This window comes from Macrobrachium nipponense, chromosome 19, assembly GCF_015104395.2.
Source record: "Macrobrachium nipponense isolate FS-2020 chromosome 19, ASM1510439v2, whole genome shotgun sequence".
Lineage (NCBI taxonomy): Eukaryota > Metazoa > Arthropoda > Malacostraca > Decapoda > Palaemonidae > Macrobrachium > Macrobrachium nipponense.
In genome coordinates this window covers 2,740,410-2,758,767 of record NC_061088.1, presented here as the reverse complement: position 1 = coordinate 2,758,767, position 18,358 = coordinate 2,740,410, and the positions used below count along the sequence as shown (strand labels likewise).

At 41.1% G+C, this 18,358-nt stretch overlaps 2 protein-coding genes across 3 annotated transcripts in view; one reads left to right on the top strand and one right to left on the bottom strand.

Moving 5' to 3' along the window:
- Positions 1-6,019, bottom strand: part of LOC135213598 (F-box/LRR-repeat protein 5-like) — a 29,520-nt gene extending 23,501 nt beyond the window's left edge. For both annotated transcript variants that reach the window (XR_010314174.1, XM_064247613.1), the window contains exon 1: positions 5,744-6,019. Coding sequence is in view for 1 of the 2 variants with exons in the window: in XM_064247613.1 (XP_064103683.1) it covers positions 5,744-5,833 (90 nt within the window). In the remaining variant the exon portion in view is untranslated. The remainder of the gene's footprint in view (positions 1-5,743) is intronic.
- Positions 6,020-8,529: 2,510 nt separating this feature from the next.
- Positions 8,530-18,358, top strand: LOC135213591 (dnaJ homolog subfamily A member 1-like). The gene is made up of 6 exons (XM_064247600.1): positions 8,530-9,116; positions 10,534-10,857; positions 11,481-11,627; positions 12,112-12,273; positions 13,114-13,299; positions 16,491-18,358. Exons 1-6 carry the CDS (start codon positions 8,898-8,900, stop codon positions 16,704-16,706), a joined length of 1,254 nt encoding a protein of 417 aa, XP_064103670.1. The 5' UTR covers positions 8,530-8,897; the 3' UTR covers positions 16,707-18,358.

Here is an 18,358-nt window from a genome sequence, read left to right as displayed (position 1 = left end):
TCCATGGTGATGGCCTTTCTTTTCTTCGATGCACACCATCAGAAGAGTCCGCCTTGCGCTTGGGAGCCATAACAAAGAGCAAAAAGTTACAAAAACGATACAACACGAGGGAGAGAGAGGCAGTGTAACAACCAAAAATGGCGTATGGACGAGGACTGAGCGTAGCGAAGCGACGCCGTCCTCTCCCCCACAAAGCGTATATTTCTTACCGCCGTGCGCCTGGAACTAGTTCGCGTTTGTTTTTTTACGTTGCTTACGACGCTAAACCGCGCAAGACGGAACGACGCAAAATATTATTTTTTATATTTTTATGGGGGCGCGTTCGTAACCACGAAACATCGTAAGTCCGAGACCAGCGTAACCCGAGGACTTACTGTATATATATATCTGCCAAGTAAGTTTCATGAACAAAAGGGATTGTAAAACCCCGGGGAGTTGTGGTCCAGTACTAGTTCGATTGCCCTTTTGTCCCACATCTGTTCCACCATTTGACGAAGAGTATCCATCAGTACAGGGTCCTTGTATCTGGCGGACAGTTCCCTCGGTCGGTGTGATGTCAGGGGAGGGCTGTCCTTGAAGAGGATGTAATATCCCTTCTTGATGACTGACATGGACCATGAGCTGGCTCCTATCCTTGCCCAGGCTTCCGCAAATTCTTGTAGCCTGGCACCTACTGGTGTTTGGAGGATCTTTTTCTCATTTACCCTTTTTGAAGGGTAGGAAGGAAGCTTTTCCTCTTTTTTCTGTAGTCTTCCTTTTGGAGATTGTTCTAGAAGGAGGGCCTCCTCGAAAGGGCTGCTGCGATGGACGAGCCCCTTTCTTATCTTCATTGGCCACAGGTCTATTCTTCCTCGATGATTGCCTGAGGAGATCCTGAGTCGCCTTCTCAGTTAGCGAATGTGAAATGTCCTTCACTAACTGAGAAGGGAACAAATGCTCTGATAGCGGAGCGAAAAGCAAGGCAGCTCTCTGCGAGGGAGAGACAGCCTTAGTCAGGAAAGCACTATAAACCGCTCTCTTCTTTAACATCCCCGCACCAAAGAGGGAGGACACCTCTGCCGAACCATCCTGAACCGCTTTGTCAATGCACGTTAGGATGCTATGTAAAGCTTCTGGGTTTAGGCCTTCTGCTTCACGGGTCTTTTTGGCCAAAACCCCAAGGGACCAATCCAGGAAATTGAAAACTTCCAAGACATGGAAAAGCCCCTTGAGGAGGTGATCCATTTCAGAAAAGGCCCCATGTCGTCGGGCCAAGTTTAAATCGTACCTTCTTGCGGAGTCTACGAGACTCAAGAAGTCCGATTCAGCTGAAGAAGGCAGAGACATCCTATGTTTTCTCCAGTCTCATACCATATGCCTCTTCTGCCCGTCAGTTTGGCCGGAGGCATACAAAAAAAACCGTCCTCCCCAGTTCCTTCATTGATCTAATCCAAGAATCTAGAGACTGAAGGGCCCCGGTCTCATCTTAAGGAAGGACGAAGACTTCAAAGATTTAGCGCTCGAAAATAAAGCGCGCGGAGAAGGAGGAGCAGCTGGAGTCAAAGAATCTCCATATTCTTCCAGAAGGAGAGCAGTAAGAACTTTATAGTTCAAAAGTCCTTCTTTATTAATAACCTCATCTTCTGACACTTCCTCTAGTTCGAGAGGGTCAGAAGGAGAATGCTCCCTTCTTTCACATGTCTTTTCCTTCGACTTTCTTCTTTCCATAGGTGAAGAACTTCTTACAGGTGAGGGACTAATAAGAGATATTGTCTCCCTACGTCTACCAATTGGCGAATCTTGACTAATTGGCGCCTGGTTGGCGCCTAGCGCCTATCAGGCTCTTCGAGCTTGGCAGGCGCCTCGCGCCTGGCTGGTGCTTCGCACTTGTTTGGTGCTTCGTTCCTAGTTGGCGCCTGGCGCCTGGTTGGCGTTTGGCGCCTGGAACGATCTAGGTTATAATCAAAGCGCCTGGCTGGCTCATCCCTTCCTGTGAGAACTTCCCTGTTGTAATCATCCTCACTCTCAGGTGTTGTCTGGCGCCACGCGCCTGGCAGACACTTCTTCCTCTTCTACCTCTCGCCTGTCCAGTGCTTCGTTCCCCCCAGGGATGGCCGCCTGTGCAACAACTTCCCTGGAAAGCTCGTTGCACCTGGCAGGAGATCGTGTCTTGATCTTTTGACAGCAGCTTATCGTCCTTTCTACGAGGAGGCTCCTTGGAAAGGACTCCCACTAAAGAAGCTAGCTGCTCTTGTAGATTTAACAATATTTTCTTGGTTGAAGACTCCCTTTCTTCTTCAAAAGCAGGAGAGAGAGATCTGGAAGGCGCTTGAGGCTCCCTTGCAGCAAAGGGAGTTGACTCCTGTCTAGCTCTCTTGATGACCCGAAGGCGCTTATTCTTCAGAAAAAAGCGATCGGGGCTAGAGTCCAAAGCAGGCTCTTTCCAGTTCCTCTTTAAAGGTCGGGAAAGATTCGTATCCTTCCACCCGCGTTTCGGTGAGGGAGATCCGATGAAGAAAAGCACTCATGTAGGACGCTTTTTCTGTAGCAGTCCCTGGCAGTCTGAGACGTTACAGATTCTGCCGAAGGGACGCCTGATCGGTGGGGATTCTCCACAACCTCCGTACGGCTTTCGACTTTCCTTCTCCTCTGGGCCAGGGAGCTTGGAAGAGGTCTAGGCCTGGGAGCGTCGCAGAGCCGACCAGACTGGGGACACTTACATCACTGGAAATATCACCTTCACTTTGCTTACCTTCTAAAGCTGCCATTTTCTCTTGCATTCTTTGAAGGGAACCGCCTTGAGGTCTGCAATTTCAGAAGCTGAATCTGTAGGATTAGCAACCTGTGATCAGCCTGATAGATGGAGAATAATAATGAGCAGAAGCAGCTACAGAACTAGATAAGGGTTCGTTAGATCTAGATCTACTTAGGCTTTTAGAAGCCGCTTTCCTCTCTCTATCTCTCTCTAACTTCTTCAAGTAAGAAGTTAGAGTCTTCCATTCTTCAGCACTCAACCTTTCACACTCATTACATGTGTTAGCCAAAGAACGCTCAACCACTCTACAACGTCGGCATACAGTGTGAGGATCTACCGAAGCCTTCGGCATCCTCACCTTGCAGCTTTCATTCACACACTCTCAATCCAACACTTGAGTCAGACATTTTAAAGAAAAATCCAAAGCCAAGTCCAAAAACAATTCCACGATAGCGAATGCCAAACAACGATCCAAGTACGTCACCAAAAATCTGTTGAAAGAAAATCAAAAGCGTTGAAAAAAGAATTCCAGTCAGGAGGTAGTAACAACAATGTTGACACCACCGGCGACAGAGAAAATCTGATAGAAAACGGGAATGGTTCCTAGTCCTGCCACCCAGGGCAGGGCGGTAGATCACCTGACCTACCTGTAGCGAGTGCCGCGAAATTTGAATTTCTGTCAGGGACGACGGAGTCTATAGCTAAGTATATATCTGACAGGGAAGTTGAATGTATGAAAATTACATATATATGCCATGTTAGATTGAAAACTGCCTTGAACAGTTTATTTCATGAAGACTTTACATGCTTATTATAGTTTGTAAGGCAGTTTCCTATATTTCATTTTGTTGATGAAACTTCAATCTTTCGAAAGCTTTGCTTACAGATTTAATTTTGTTGTTGTTTCACCAATTAAATAGGTTTACTTAAAGATTTAAATTTGTTGTTGTTTCACCAATTAAATATAAAGTCAAATACATAGCCTGCCATGACACGACAAAACATCCACTTCATATAGACTACCGTGACGCAGCGAAATATCCACAGCCATTTACATACATACATTCATAACCATGGAAATAATTGTTTAGAGATTAATAAGTCCTCTCAAATTGTGAGTGGATAGTTAGTCAGTACTTAAGAGGATTCTTTCAAAAATATATGCCAGGCCAATGGGTTGTAAGAATGCATTCCCCAGCTCATTGCAAAAGGACGTCTAGTCGAGCCTCGGATTCCAAACAATGATTAGATTAATTTATACATTAGTATATCTTTCTATTAAGGATGGGTACAAGTTTGAAATAAGGTTTCTGAGTGCTTACTGTGATTAATCAGGCTAATGTAATCGACAACTCAAATAGGGTAAATAACTGAGTGGTGACATAATGGCCACCTCTCTTGGAACGCAGCCGCTTCCAGAAAAAGCGCTTGAATTCTGCCATTATTTTGTAATTTAGGAGAAAACACTTACTTCAAGAGAAGCACAGAGGTCACAGTAAGCTGCCTGGATCGGTCATAACTCTTGACTGATGCTCATGGCAGAGAATTAAATTGCTTTTCAAGGAAGGTGGCAGCGTTCCGTTAGAGGTGGAAGCTAAGTCGCCACTCGGTCATTTACCCTAGGCTCTTTCATTCATCTAGGTATTGGTTTTCCTGTGAATGATGCCTTAGGTAAAACTAGGCCTAGATTATGCCTAAAACCAAATGATAAAAGAGTTGAAATAAATCCAAAGGATGCTTGATATTAGAAAAAATACTGGTAGATCTAGGGTACTTATCCGCGGCGGCCTAGACTATGGCAGTTGCGTTTTTTCTATGCCATTTTACCTACTGAACAAGAATTTAAATAATATTTATTCAGACGACTGTAATAAAACCCCCAGGGGCCAGTACTAAACACGGCGAAATAGGGTAAACAACCGCATGGCCTGTATCAACTTACCGACAATCATAGCATGCCACTATCCGAAAAAGTACTTATAACGCGTTTTGGTGAGATTTGCACTGCTTTGGACACCCTTTTCACTACCCTCTGCTTATTGCTTTAAATTTGGTCTTAATTTCTAACTTTGGAGAAAATACTTACTTCGAAAGGAGAGTACAGGTCTTTAGCTCCGTCTCTCTCCAACAACAATCGCGACTGATACCCATCTCAGGTCTGTCAGGACGCTTTATAAGTACTTTTTCGGAGGGTGGCATGCTATGATCGTCGTTGAGTTGATTCAGGCCATGCGGTGTTTTACCCTATATACGCTAACATTGTTCAAATGAGTGCTGGGAAGGCTGGGAAAGATGGTGTCCATCCGTGACCAAACCCGTCCAGCCAAACGATAGACGCCATATTGGATTTCAAAACTGCCTTAAAAACATACTATTTTACGAAGAGCGTCACATGCTTATTTTAGTTCGTATGGGACTTTCATATATCACATTATGTTGACGTAACTTCAATCTTTTGAATGGTATGCTTAGAGTTGTAATTGTATTCTTGTTTCACCAATTAAATATCGAGTGAATAAGACCCGTCCTGCGTGATGATGGTGGATCGTCCATGATTGTTTACCCTACATTGGACACCCCAATCCCTAGCGGATGTCGTATCCGGGGTTACGTTTCTTGCCGTCCGTGCGGACTGCTTCTGTAGAAATACCAAAATACTGAATGTAGCACCTCGACGATGTTTTAATGACCAACCTTGAGTGAGCTCTTCCCAGGGCCACTTGGCCTATACGATAGGCTGGCTAGACTGAAAAAGCCACATACCCAGGCTACAAATATGCGCATGACAAAGATTCAGGACAAATATGCGTAAATGTACGTTAACTCATCATGACATTACAAACAGAAAGATTATTTCATAAAAATTCCTGGGCCTACGACTTGGCCTGACAGGCGAAGCTGATTGACAAGTCAATATCCCCTGGCCCTGAAACAGACCTCGTCATGATTGACAGTTCTGAAAGGTGACCGAGAACATATTTCGTATAAAACAGTCCCAGCGTGACATACCTTTTGAGTATAGATATTCACCAGTTCCTTCATACGCGTGTGGGGTCCAGCGAACACATCAATTTCATCTGGGAAACTTCGAGGCGCCATCTTGACATTTGTTTACCATTGAGGAAGTCCGAGGGATCACTGATATAAATATGTAGCAAGATAAAATAAGTGAGGATTTATCAAAGTTATTTATGACAATCAGAGTTCATTTGTTTTCTTGAGTCCGCATTGATTTTAAACATGTCAAAATTATGAATGACAGGGGAGTTTTAAAGCTTTTCAGCGAAACATCGCAACCTTGGAAGTGTATACGGAATTACCTATCTGGAATGCCATTACACTCCGTGCACCAGGTTTTCTTTCATTTACTACTTTATTTGTAAGAGTTCGTTCTTTATCTTCGTTTGTTTTACTCAATATGAACTCATTCGGAGATAGAAAAAAAGAGACAGTTGTATGGATGCAAATGATTAAGCCATTCTGAATAACCTACCTTAACCAAAAAATCTATTATCCTTCATCACAGAGACTGACGTCAAACGGACATATCGGAAATTGTTTATATGGTATAAGTGTACTGTGTACATTACGAAACAAATGTAAATAATAATCTAATGATAATTAAAATGGTATAGCCATGAATAATGACAGGGTAAAGTTACAAAACTGAATGGACTATGTAACTTTGGGATGACATGACAAGTACCAACACGTTTTCTATAACACCGTGACACAACAGTTGCGTCACAATAATTGTAAAGTTAAAAGAGGCAAGATCATGGTTTCCTTTTTTCCATTTATTCTACGCTTAATTCCCGTGACCACTATCAAAACTTACAATGGTCTCCAATACAGCGCATGAATAGGTATAGCTCTAAGGCTCTAAATCTGCAAGCATTTATGAATAAAGTTGTGATGCAATAGAATTTTGATCGTTCCTCTACAGCTGATATAAATAATTAGGCACACTTGACCCGTCTCTCAAAAAATATGCCAAATTGTCTTAAAAAGTGGGATTTACTAGGGGGTTTTTAAGGGCAAACCTCAACGTACTATCATCGCACAGCAAATGGTACAGAAAGTGTTTGGACACACCGTCACCCCATCTCTCCAAGAAAGATACATTCCTATCTCTTTAAAATTTAAATAACTTGTGACCAGTTTGAGGAACACCTTTGGCAAAGTCACTTAAAAAAATGAAATTAAGTTTTATGAAATCCTGCAAACAGGTAGACAAGCAAACAAAAGACAAACTGCATATGATAACCATACAACTTCCTTGACGAAGTTAATAACTTAAAAGTAGGAAAGAAATGGACGAGGGTAGCGGTTTTCTCTCTCTCTCTCTCTCTCTCTCTCTCTCTCTCTCTCTCTCTCTCCTCTCTCTCTCTCTCTCTCTCTCTCTCTCTCTCTCTCATCAACAAATAGAGAAATCGTACCAGAATTATCTAAATAAAGCCAAATTTATTCGAAGTAACAATTTGATATCTAGCGCATGCGCTAAATATCAGGACTTGCTGCTCATAAAGTATGGCTGTTGATCAACTGAAGGAAAGGTTCTTATATTCTATATAACCCAGTATGCCATTAAGTGCCAATCTTTACAGCAAGTCGAGATCTCAGACTCTGCATGGGATCTCACAAGCTCAATTTGACTGCAAGAAGTTTGGCAGTTATTCAAGAGTACTCAGTAATGTACTACCCGATAACAACATTTTTTTCTGCTCTATTTTTCTTTGGTTCTATTTTCAGAATCTATCAGTTTGGATAGATTCAGAAAAGAGAAACAATTGTTTTTTAATTTGCCTGAAGTTCCTCAACTCTAAACACACACACACACACACACACACACACACACACACGGATAATGTTTGCAATTTATGCATCCATCATAGCTTGTCATTTACCTAGACTGATGATTTGCAATCTGTGAAGCTATATTGTTCGCTGATTAGTTTGTATATTTATAGGGGGGAAATGCAATTTTACCCAAAGAACTATCCCTTAGAAAACCTTTATGTATACTATCATTGCTAAGATACTGACGAAAACTAACACCGAATGGAGAAAATTATTTAAAGTTTCCCGAGATCTTTTTTTGAAGTAGCTTATACACTTTCATAGCTGGGATCATGGAGGAACTACGAACCGATCTGGGAAAAGTACTGAATTTTTCCGACGTCTGTGTATAAACTCCACAGAGGGAAAAACTTACGAAATTTACAACCTTGCAAACACGAAAATTACAATTTCTTTTCCCTTTACACAGACACCCAAAAAGATAAAGTGTATTACATCTTACGGATGACGACGTACTACTTGGCACTCGATCTTATTTTAGCTTGCTCGCATGTGGGTACAGCAGCCGACAGCGTTGCCAGATCTCGGAGGAAACTCGTTACTTTAGCGGATCTCGCACAGTTCCCAGAACAACAGGTGTGATTTTTCGTGGCCTTAGCGTATATGCTTGGTTTTGCTTCATTTCATTGAGAGGCTGAAGAGAGTTTGTGTAAGAGAAAAAACACCCCGTCCTCTGCGACGGAGGTAGATTTAAAGTAAAAATGCCTGATTTTTGCCTTTAGATTAAGGGAATTGGGTCCTAGTCTTGCCAAGGGTTCGCTAACCATAACTTCAGAACTCCAAAGAATAAAAGAGGGGAAATAAATGTATAGAAACGCAGAGTATAACTGTTATATCATCCATCGGTATCAACAGGACTCGGCTAGAGCGAATTTTCCGTCACAATTGCCAGATCTTGGATCTCAGACTAGCGCCCAGCGCTAGCTGCCTGTAGTCAAAAGTGGCACGGCACGAGGCAGGGTATGGGGCAACTTTGCACTTGGCACACAGTTTGTTGGTGTCTCAGAGAAGCAGAAGAGGGGAGATCTTTCTAGTGTTTTCCTTAAGCTATATATATTTGTGAAAGCAAGCTGGGAGTTATTGAACACGCCGAGAAATTATGATACGCTGCCTTTGATGTAGTTTAAAGTGTTTTGCGGCTTCAAATCAGCTCGGCCTCGGTAACAAACTGCCCACTATTATAATTTTCTCCTGACCGCCAGCGAGTGCTATGCATTGGACCAGGGGCTCAGAAATTCTTCAGGGAAAGGAGATAGTGTGAGCAAGTGATTGAAACTCCAGGAGCGTCCCTTAACAGTGAAAGATGGTGAAAGAGACGACCTACTACGACAGGCTCGGCGTCGCCCCAGACGCCACACCAGAGCAGCTGAAGAAGGCTTACAGAAAGCTCGCCCTCAAATACCACCCGGACAAAAATCCCGAAGGAGGCGAGAAGTTCAAGCAGATCTCGCAGGCTTACGAGGTCCTGTCGGATCCCAAGAAGAGGAAACTGTACGATGAAGGAGGGGAGGAGGCGATTCAGGTGAGGAAGCGACTGCTAGACAGTTTTTTGTGACGATGACCCACTTTGTGGTAGCGTGCAGCATACCTTATTACCTCTGGTAAGCCAATGATGCCTCCATCTAGGCTTAAGCCTCCTCATTCTTTCTCTCCTTTTCTTCTGGTCTGGGCTAAGTTAGGCCATTGAGTTGCCTGTCCAATTAATTGAAATATATATTTTTTTAAATCTCAAGATGTGACGTTTTCCCATTTGCCATGTTCATTGTTCAGTATTTGTTCAGTGCTAATTTAACCGAATGGTTTTTTTTTTCCTGTATATTTGTGTGGTACTTAGATGTAATTAATATATATTTTTCGTTAGTGACAACATAACTGAATTTTGTAAAAATAAAAGTACTATCGGATAAATGAGTGCATTGATCGAAAGAATGTGGAATAAAGTTAACGTATTCGTTTGATCTCGTAAGATGACATAGCTTCTACCGAAGCCATCATAGTAATATATATACATAATAAAGCATAATAGCCATGGCTAAGGACTTTTTTTTCTCTTGTGAAACGTTGTGACGATAAACACTACTCTTGTCTTTGAAAGATAACCGGCATCAATGCCGTCATTCTCTTTGTTGTTGATGATAGTGTTTTATCTGCACGGAAATATGTGTACTTAATGCATGCATGTGTGTTTGCAGATGTGCGCCGCGTGTATTTACAGTAAGCAGTATTTGCATTTCAACCATTCCTTGCACCAACCGACCTGCTCTCTCTCTCTCTCTCTCTCTCTCTCTCTCTCTCTCTCTCTCTCTCTCTCTCTCTCATTCAGTTTTTTTGAGATTATGAGCTGTATTTTTTTTTCTTCATTTCAACCATTGCTATACGTTAGATAACCAACTTTGGTCTCATTATCACCTGAAAAATGAAATATGTTTTATGCACCGAATGGGTCTATTCTGTCAGTGCGACTTGTCTGTCTAACCGTCTTGTGTTGCCTGTTATTCCGTCTCGTGTGTAATTACGTTTTAAGAGTCTGTAATACCTCTTTAAAGAGTGTCGTGGCTCTTCGCCTTACTTTTCTATGTAGTTTTCTAGGTACCCATCATTTTTAATGCTACTAGACTACTACTACTACTAATAACAATAATAATAGTACTACCTAATAATAATATACTAGTGCTACTAATAAATACTACTAGTACTACTACTAATACTGCTAATAATAGTACTACTACTACTACTAGTACTACTACTAATGATAATAGTACTACTACTAGTACTACTACTACTAATAATAGTACTACTACTGTAACTACTAGTACTACTAATAATAATAGTACTAATACTAGTACTACTATTAATGATGGTACCAATACTAGTACTACTACTACTAATAGTAGTATTAACGAGTGTCCTAACCTTCTGCCACTACTCTCCTCCTGCAGCAGGGCGGCGGCGCCCACGGCTTCAAGAACCCCATGGACATCTTCAACATGTTCTTCCGCGCCGGCGGGATGGCGGGAGGAGAGGACGACGAAGACGACGACTCGGGTGGGGGTTTCTCGGGCTTCTTCGGGGGCGGCCGGAAGGGCAAGAAGCCCCCGCCCGTCGACCACCGCCTCGCCGTCAGCCTGGAGCAGCTCATGGTCGGCTGCCGGAGGAAACTGAAGCTGGAGAGGAAGAGGCCGTGCAAATCCTGCGACGGGAGAGGAGGGAAGGTCAACGCCTCCACCCAGACGTGCCCCGCCTGTCACGGCAAGGGCGTCAAGGTGAGATTTTGTGGGTGGGCCAGATCAGGTTATATGTCGGGTCGTTTTTTTGGGATGGAAGTCGAGGTGTCATCTCAGGTCAGGTTACTCGAGGTCGTCTTAGGTCGCTGTTTTGATTGTGATTGACTATGATATTTCAATTACTTTATTGATGAATGAGCGAATTAATTATTTATTTATTACAGTAAATAATTAATAATTACAATTGACGGCAATTAATTATCATATTTAATTAATTAAGTAATATACTAATTAATTAATATATTAATTAATTAATATATTAATTAATTAATATATTAATTAATCAATATATTTAATAATTAATTAATATAATTAATTAATTAAAATGTAAGTAATTAATTAATTAATACCTCCTAACACGCCAGTAAAACTACAGCAACAACAAAATAACGGAAATGCATCAACAGCTTCTTTACATAGCTCACGTAAATACAGCAAGATAAACAGGCGAAAAACCACGCAGCCTAATAAATAAACAAACAAGCACTAGAAATAAACAAGGAAACACGTATCAGTTGCTTTCGAAAGCGTAGAAAATTTCACCTCTTTTACTTAGAATATTTCACCGGAAGTGAAACTCTCTCTCTTTTACTACGTTTCAGCTGTCATACCAGCAGATGGGTCCGGGGGTGGTCGAAATGCACAGCAACTGTACCACCTGCGGCGCCTCCGGTAGGGTCATTGACCCTAAGGACAGGTGTAACTCGTGCGAGGGCAACCGTACTGTCAGTGACACTGTCATCAAGGAGGTATGTCAGGATTTTTTTTTTATTTTTTTTTTTATTACAATTAAGCAAAACTGAGTTAAGCTAACTTTCCCAAATCTGACAGAACCTCATACCCACATATACCATCGTCCCATACCCACATCTGACAAAACCTCGTGCCATGCCCTCGTGAAAGAGAAACGAGATTGAACTGGATTAATCTGTCATACCCACAATGGACAAAACCTCATGCTCCCTTAAAATGAAAAGAAGACTAAACTGGATTAATCTGACATACCCAAATCTGGCATAACTTCATGCCATTCCCTCATACCCACAGCTGACAAAACTTAATGCCATGCCCTCATACCCACATCTGACAAAACCTAATGCCATGCCCTCATACCCACATCAGACAAAACTTAATACTATGTCTTCATACTCCCTTTAAATAAAAATCAAGAACTATATAAATCAGACATACCCAATTCTGACATTCTCATCTCACGCCCTTCCCTTCCCCCAGGTGGCCGTCGAGAGGGGCATGAGAGACGGGGCGAGGGTAGTCCTCGTCGGGGAAGGAGACCAAGAGCCAGGGCAGGAGGCGGGTGACGTCATCATCGTCATCATGGAGAAGCCCCACCCGACCTTCAAGAGAAAAGGAATCGAACTCTACACGGAGATTACGGTAGGGTCGTGACCTCGATTATGGGGCCGTATTTTTAAAACTACTGAGGCTAGAGGGCTGCAAATTGGTAAGTTGATCACCCAACCTCCAGTCATCAATCATACCAAATTGCAGCCTTTTAGCCTCAAAAGTTTTTATTTTATATAAGGCTAAAGTTAGCCATGGTCGTGCGTCTGGCAACGATATAAGCATGTCGCCACAGGGCCGTGGTTAAAGTTTCATGGGCCGCAGCTCGTACCGCATTATACCGAGACCACCGAAGGATAGATCTATTTTTGGTGGCCTTGATTATACGCTGTACAGAAAACTTGATTGTCCCGAAGAAACTTTGACGCATTGTTTTTTTAGTTTTTTATCTAAATTATAATCCTTTTTCTTCTTCTTTTTCCAGTTGCTAGGGTCTGGAATTTCTTGATTTCACTGAACTGTGTCTGTCAATCTCTCTTAGAAAGGAATCTGAAGAAGAAAAAGATAAACCATAACAAACATTCAAAATCTCGTTTAGTCGTATTTACGGTATCCCTAGAGCAGTTCTTCTTATTATTTTAGTCTCATTTATGCCTTTATTTTTATATAAGACTACGTAATTTCTTCTGTCTTTGAGAAAAATCTGTAAGCAAGAACGAGAGAAAAAAAAATCTTTTATACAGGTGGTTTAGGTCAGTGTAATTGGATTGTTATCTTGAGAGAGAGAGAGAGAGAGAGAGAGAGAGAGAGAACTCTGGAATAACAGTACAAAAACAAATGAGCAAATTTTATACGACAGAATGAATTAACGTCAGAATCTCATCATAACTCCCAAGGTTTTATAACTCCCTTCGCTCCTCCTCTTCCTCCCAGATCACGCTGACGGAGGCCCTGTGCGGCTTCCGGCGTAACCTGGTGACCCTAGACGGACGTAACATCACGGTGGCGAATCCCCCAGGGACGCCGCTCTCTCCCGACAAGGAACTGGCCGTCATCGGCGAAGGATTCCCCCTGTTCAGGAACCCCTACATTAGAGGAGATCTCTTCATTACCTTCAGGGTGAGTGTCTCCTGATACTGTTATTATTTCCTTTTTTGTTGGCAACTTTAGTGCATACATATCACACACATGTTGAAAACCAATTGGCGACCACAAGCTGAGAGGTTCAAAGGAAGGAGAGCCTTAGCTGACATAAGGCCAGCCTAAACTATCAGTAACAAGTGGATTTGTAAGGATGCATCTGTATTTCAAACAAACATGTTGTAAATATGTGTTGGCAACTTCTTGTATACATATCACAAGCATGTTGAAAACCAATCGGCGACCATAAGCTGAGATAAGGGTACGTACACTTAGAAAACCATGTCATCAACACGTGTCGGCAACTTATTGCATACATATCACAAACATGTTGAAAATCAATCGGCCACTTTAAGCTGAGGTGTTCGAAGGACAAGAGCCTTAGCTGGCATAAGACCTTCTCCTGCCAGTTAGCCACTCACTTTTGTCAAGTAACCACCAGGTACTGGATTCAATGTCAAATGCTCGGGTCAACAGAGACACGGTAAGAGTTAATGAAATGTGCCCGAAGCATCCCGGTTAGCTCGGGATTCGGACCCAGAACCTCTTGCTAATGAAGCAAGTGTCTTAAACGCTTGAATACAATATAAATATATATACGTGTATATATACCTATATATATACATATATATATATATATATATATATATATATATATATATATATATATATATATATATTATAATATATGTATAGCTGAGGTGTTCGAAGGACAAGGAGCCTTAGCTGGCATAAGACCTTCCTCCTGCCAGTTCCCCCAGCCACTCACTTTGTCAAGTAACCACCAGGTACTGGATCAATGTCAAATGCTCGTCAACAGACACGGTAAAGAGTTAATGAAATGTGCCCGAAGCATTCCCGGTTAGCTCGGGATTCGGACCCAGAACTCTTGCTAATGAAGCAAGTGTCTTAAACGCTTGAATACAATATAAATATATATACGTGTATATATACCTATATATATACATATATATATATATATATATATATAGATATATATATATATATATATATATATATATACAGAGAGAGAGAGAGAGAGAGAGAGTGAGTGTATATATACGCATTAAGCTACAAATGTCTTTAATATCTAATTCACTCTCCCTTAGAATTAATATATTTCCATATATGTTAACTGAAGGGGAATACATTAATTATTCTGAGGTAGAGCGAACTAGATATGAAAGGACTTTTTGTAGCTTAACGCGTATATAGAATCATGGTGATGTGATCAGACTCATATATACATACATATACATACACACACACACACACACACACACATATATATATATATATATATATATATATATATATATATATACATATATATAAATTACATGTATGTGTGTGTGTGTGTGTATATATATATTATTTTTTTTTTTTTGTGTATGTGTACATGTGTGTGCTTGCGCGCTCGTGGCCAGCGTATCCAATCTACGTCCCTCTCTTCCCTGATGTGTGAGAGGTATTAAGAAACGCCTCTCTTTTGATCAGTTCCTTTGGTCACAGAATCCAATAAAGAACAGAATAAGAGGACCCCCCCCCCACCCCCCGGCGATGCCCCTCAAAGTATTGGATCCTGCGGACGGCGGACTCCGCCTTTTGTTTCCGTGGCGTTGCTGATGACAACACGGTGGAGTTCTTGCCCCTCGGAGGAAAACAGAGTATATACCTGGGCATAGCAGTGCATTTATTATCTTAGATGGATCGGTTTAGTCTTTCAATAGACATAAACACACACATATACGTCAGTTTCTGACTCACATCGGGATCGAACCCAGGTCTCTCAAATGCGAGGCAAGCAAGGTTGTGCTACCGACTGACCCACACACAAATTGTGAAATAAGTTGGGACCTATGTATACTTATGTATACCTATGGTTTATACTATATATATATATATATATATATATATATATATATATATATATATATATATATATATTATCATTTCAGCTCCTACCGGCAACCCCCAGCCCCCTCACCTGCACTCCTCCTCTCCCTCCCCCTCCCCGACAGCGAATTCGTGGGAGCAGCTCGCTAATCAAAAACGCTTTTCAAAATTGTTCCATTGTCTTCCTCTTCGTTATTAAATTCCGACGTCGCCGAATTGCGCGGAATCTTCAAGAAACATTCGAAACATGACGAGACGGAGAAGTTTTTCCGGTGTTTTATTTATTTTATTTTTTATTTTTATTTTTTTTTCTGTAATTTTTCCACCTATAAAGATGTGTATGGAGAGAGAGATTTTTTCGGTCTTATTTTTTCTGTATTCTTTTTGTCCCTTATAAAGATGTGTGGGAGAGAGAGAGAGAGAGAGAGAGAGAGAGAGAGAGATTTTTCCGGTCTTATTTTTTCCGTAATTCTTTTTTTTTTTTTTTTTCATTTAAAGATGTGTGTGTGTAGAGAGAGAGAGAGAGAGAGAGAGTTTTTGGGTCTTATTTTTATCTGTTATTTTTTGTTGTCCCTTATAAAGATGTTTTAGAGAGAGGGAGTTTTCCGGTCATATTTTTAATTTTAGTTAATCATTGGTCAATTGGAAATTAGAGACAGAAAGAGATAGAATAATGCTTTCTTTATTTTTTACTTTATTTAAGATAAGGTTATTGTTTGTTTGCAAGTTCCTCTGGATGTATGGGAAATCTCGTATACATGTCGGTATTTAAGTATACATGTATATTTGCATGCATCATATGAAATGCGTACATGTAGAGTAAAAACAGTTGATCAGAGATAGGCCTTATTTTTAGTGTTTTGGAACGAAAAATGTCTTGTTTTTATATCTAATATTGTCTTCCAGCTCAGTAATCAACCCTTCTTGTAAATGGTCTTTTACTCTTTCCTCTTTGACTCCGAAGTAGTTGAATAAATAGATAGATAACGAGAGTATACCACAATGAGATAGGCTGCACAGTCCACAAGCGGTATCTGGCATCTATCTGGCTTTGACATGTTTGGTTCTTGTCCTCGATTCAAATTTAACTTTATGCAAAGATAATACTATAAACAGATAATTGAAATGGCCACAACAATACAACAACATGCTGAAAATAAAGGTTCTCCAGTTTCTGAATGTCAAAAGAACAACGTTAGTATTTGTGTCTCTTTCTTGGTTCAAAACTTTTAGCTTAAATTGCATCAGTCACCAGCGTCTCTTTCTCTCCACAGGTGGAATTTCCAGAGAGGTTGGACAGCGGGCTCGCAGCCAAGTTCGAGGAGCTCTTCCCTAGGCCTAAGGACGAGTACACGCTGACCGGCAAGGAGGAACTTGTTAACATGCTCCCCCACGAGAAAATCGAGAGGCCCGACGCTCAGAACGGCAACGGAAACGAAGAGGAGCCCATGGACACAGACGACCAGCCGATGGGATGTCGCCAGTCGTAGTGGTAACACCGTGAGAGAAAGCTAGTGACGACGCTACCACGTGTCATCATTCCTTGTAGATGAGTCTAAAAAAGCCTTGACCCTCGCTCTTACCAGATGGCTCTAGGCCTACAGTATACTATATACCCTATGTGGTGTGGATGGTGGTTTATTTACAATGCAATCTTTTGTGGGAAGATTTGAGTCCTTCAGTTTTCCCACCTCCTTACTGGAGATGAATGTGAGCCTAGGCTGAGCTCTGAAGTGATGTTGGAAATGAGTGAGATTTAGAGAATGGAATTCTAGTCACATGATTGTTAATTTATTGTTAAACAGTTTAGAACAATGTTACAGGCCACGCGGATGGCCATTACCCAGTATAAATCGCCAGAGTGTGGAGATTTCCGAAAGAGTCTTAGATCCAGCATTCAGGGACGATGTAGTCCTATGTAATTTCAAACACTCCTGTCTTTAACAGCATTATAATTTATTTTATCAAGGCATGCATACCCACAGGACTTACCAGAATTATGAATCCCACTGAGGTTAGAACTAGGTAGTGTATATACCGAAATCTCTTTGCACTAGGTGAACTTCTGGAGACAAATACTACCGTTGTTCTTTTGACATTCAACGACTGAAGACCCTTCATTTTCAGCATGTTGTTGTATTGTTGTGGCCATTTCAATGATCTATTTATATTTTCTTTCCATAAAGTTAAATTTGTATTGCTGTGTAGCTGGATGGCCAATGTGCATCCTGCCTGTTCGTTCATGAAGTATCTGCCCATGATGCTATTTGCAAGGATATGCCATTTCGTATGAATTATTCTCAAGGTCTTCTACTGATGTTCCCACTGATTTCTATGCATTTACTGTACATAAATTTAAATTTGATAGAGCTGATTTGACTAAGCCCTTTAATAAAATATATAAAATTCCATAATTCTGGGAAGAAAACTCAGGTTTAGTTGGCAATATCCAAATCTCTCCACTGAGCACTGGACCTTAGATTTCAGATGGTGCTAAAATTACAAGAACTCTAAGTACTGTAACCAGTTTGATTCTTTGAGAGATCAGGAATTAAACATAAATATCTTTGAAAGTATTTCAAACAAAAAACACCACATGTTTCATGAAACAGTTGATCTGGTAGAGTTCTACGGTGTAAAGAAGGGTTACAGTAAATTGTATGCAAATTAACTACTAATTTGACTCCCTGTGGCACTAGTTACTTTTAAGCGGCAATCATAAAGGCATGAATTGTCAAAGCAACCTAATGAGCACTGATTTCAAAGACGAAAATACTGGATCGAGCTGCGTACCTAATGATAAATGCACGCGACAACTAGTCCCAATACCACATTATACAACCATTTTTTTTTTACCACTTCTTAGTCACCCTACTCTACGAGAATCACTGTTCTCACAACTGTTGCTACGTATTGAGTCGTTCACTAAGATGACAAATGGCATTTACCATATTTTACTTCACTGACGAAACAACGGAGGCTAGATCCAGTTTTTTCTTTCTTTTGAGATCAGTGGACAGGAAACTTCTGCTTCAAACGTTAATCAACAAAAGAAGGTCTAGATGCAGCAACCTTGGAAGAGAATACTAGCCTCCTGGGTAGTGTTGTATTGTTGTCAAATAAAGAACAGAACAACAACGAA

What these genes read in the sequence shown, in the direction of transcription:
- LOC135213591 (XM_064247600.1), top strand. Translation starts at nt 8,898, where the DNA reads ATGGTGAAAGAGACGACCTACTACGACAGGCTCGGCGTCGCCCCAGAC. An exon ending in GTCACGGCAAGGGCGTCAAG is followed by an intron (nt 10,858 to 11,480) that starts GTGAGATTTTGT and finishes ACTACGTTTCAG; the next exon opens with CTGTCATACCAGCAGATGGG. An exon ending in AACTCTACACGGAGATTACG is followed by an intron (nt 12,274 to 13,113) that starts GTAGGGTCGTGA and finishes TCTTCCTCCCAG; the next exon opens with ATCACGCTGACGGAGGCCCT.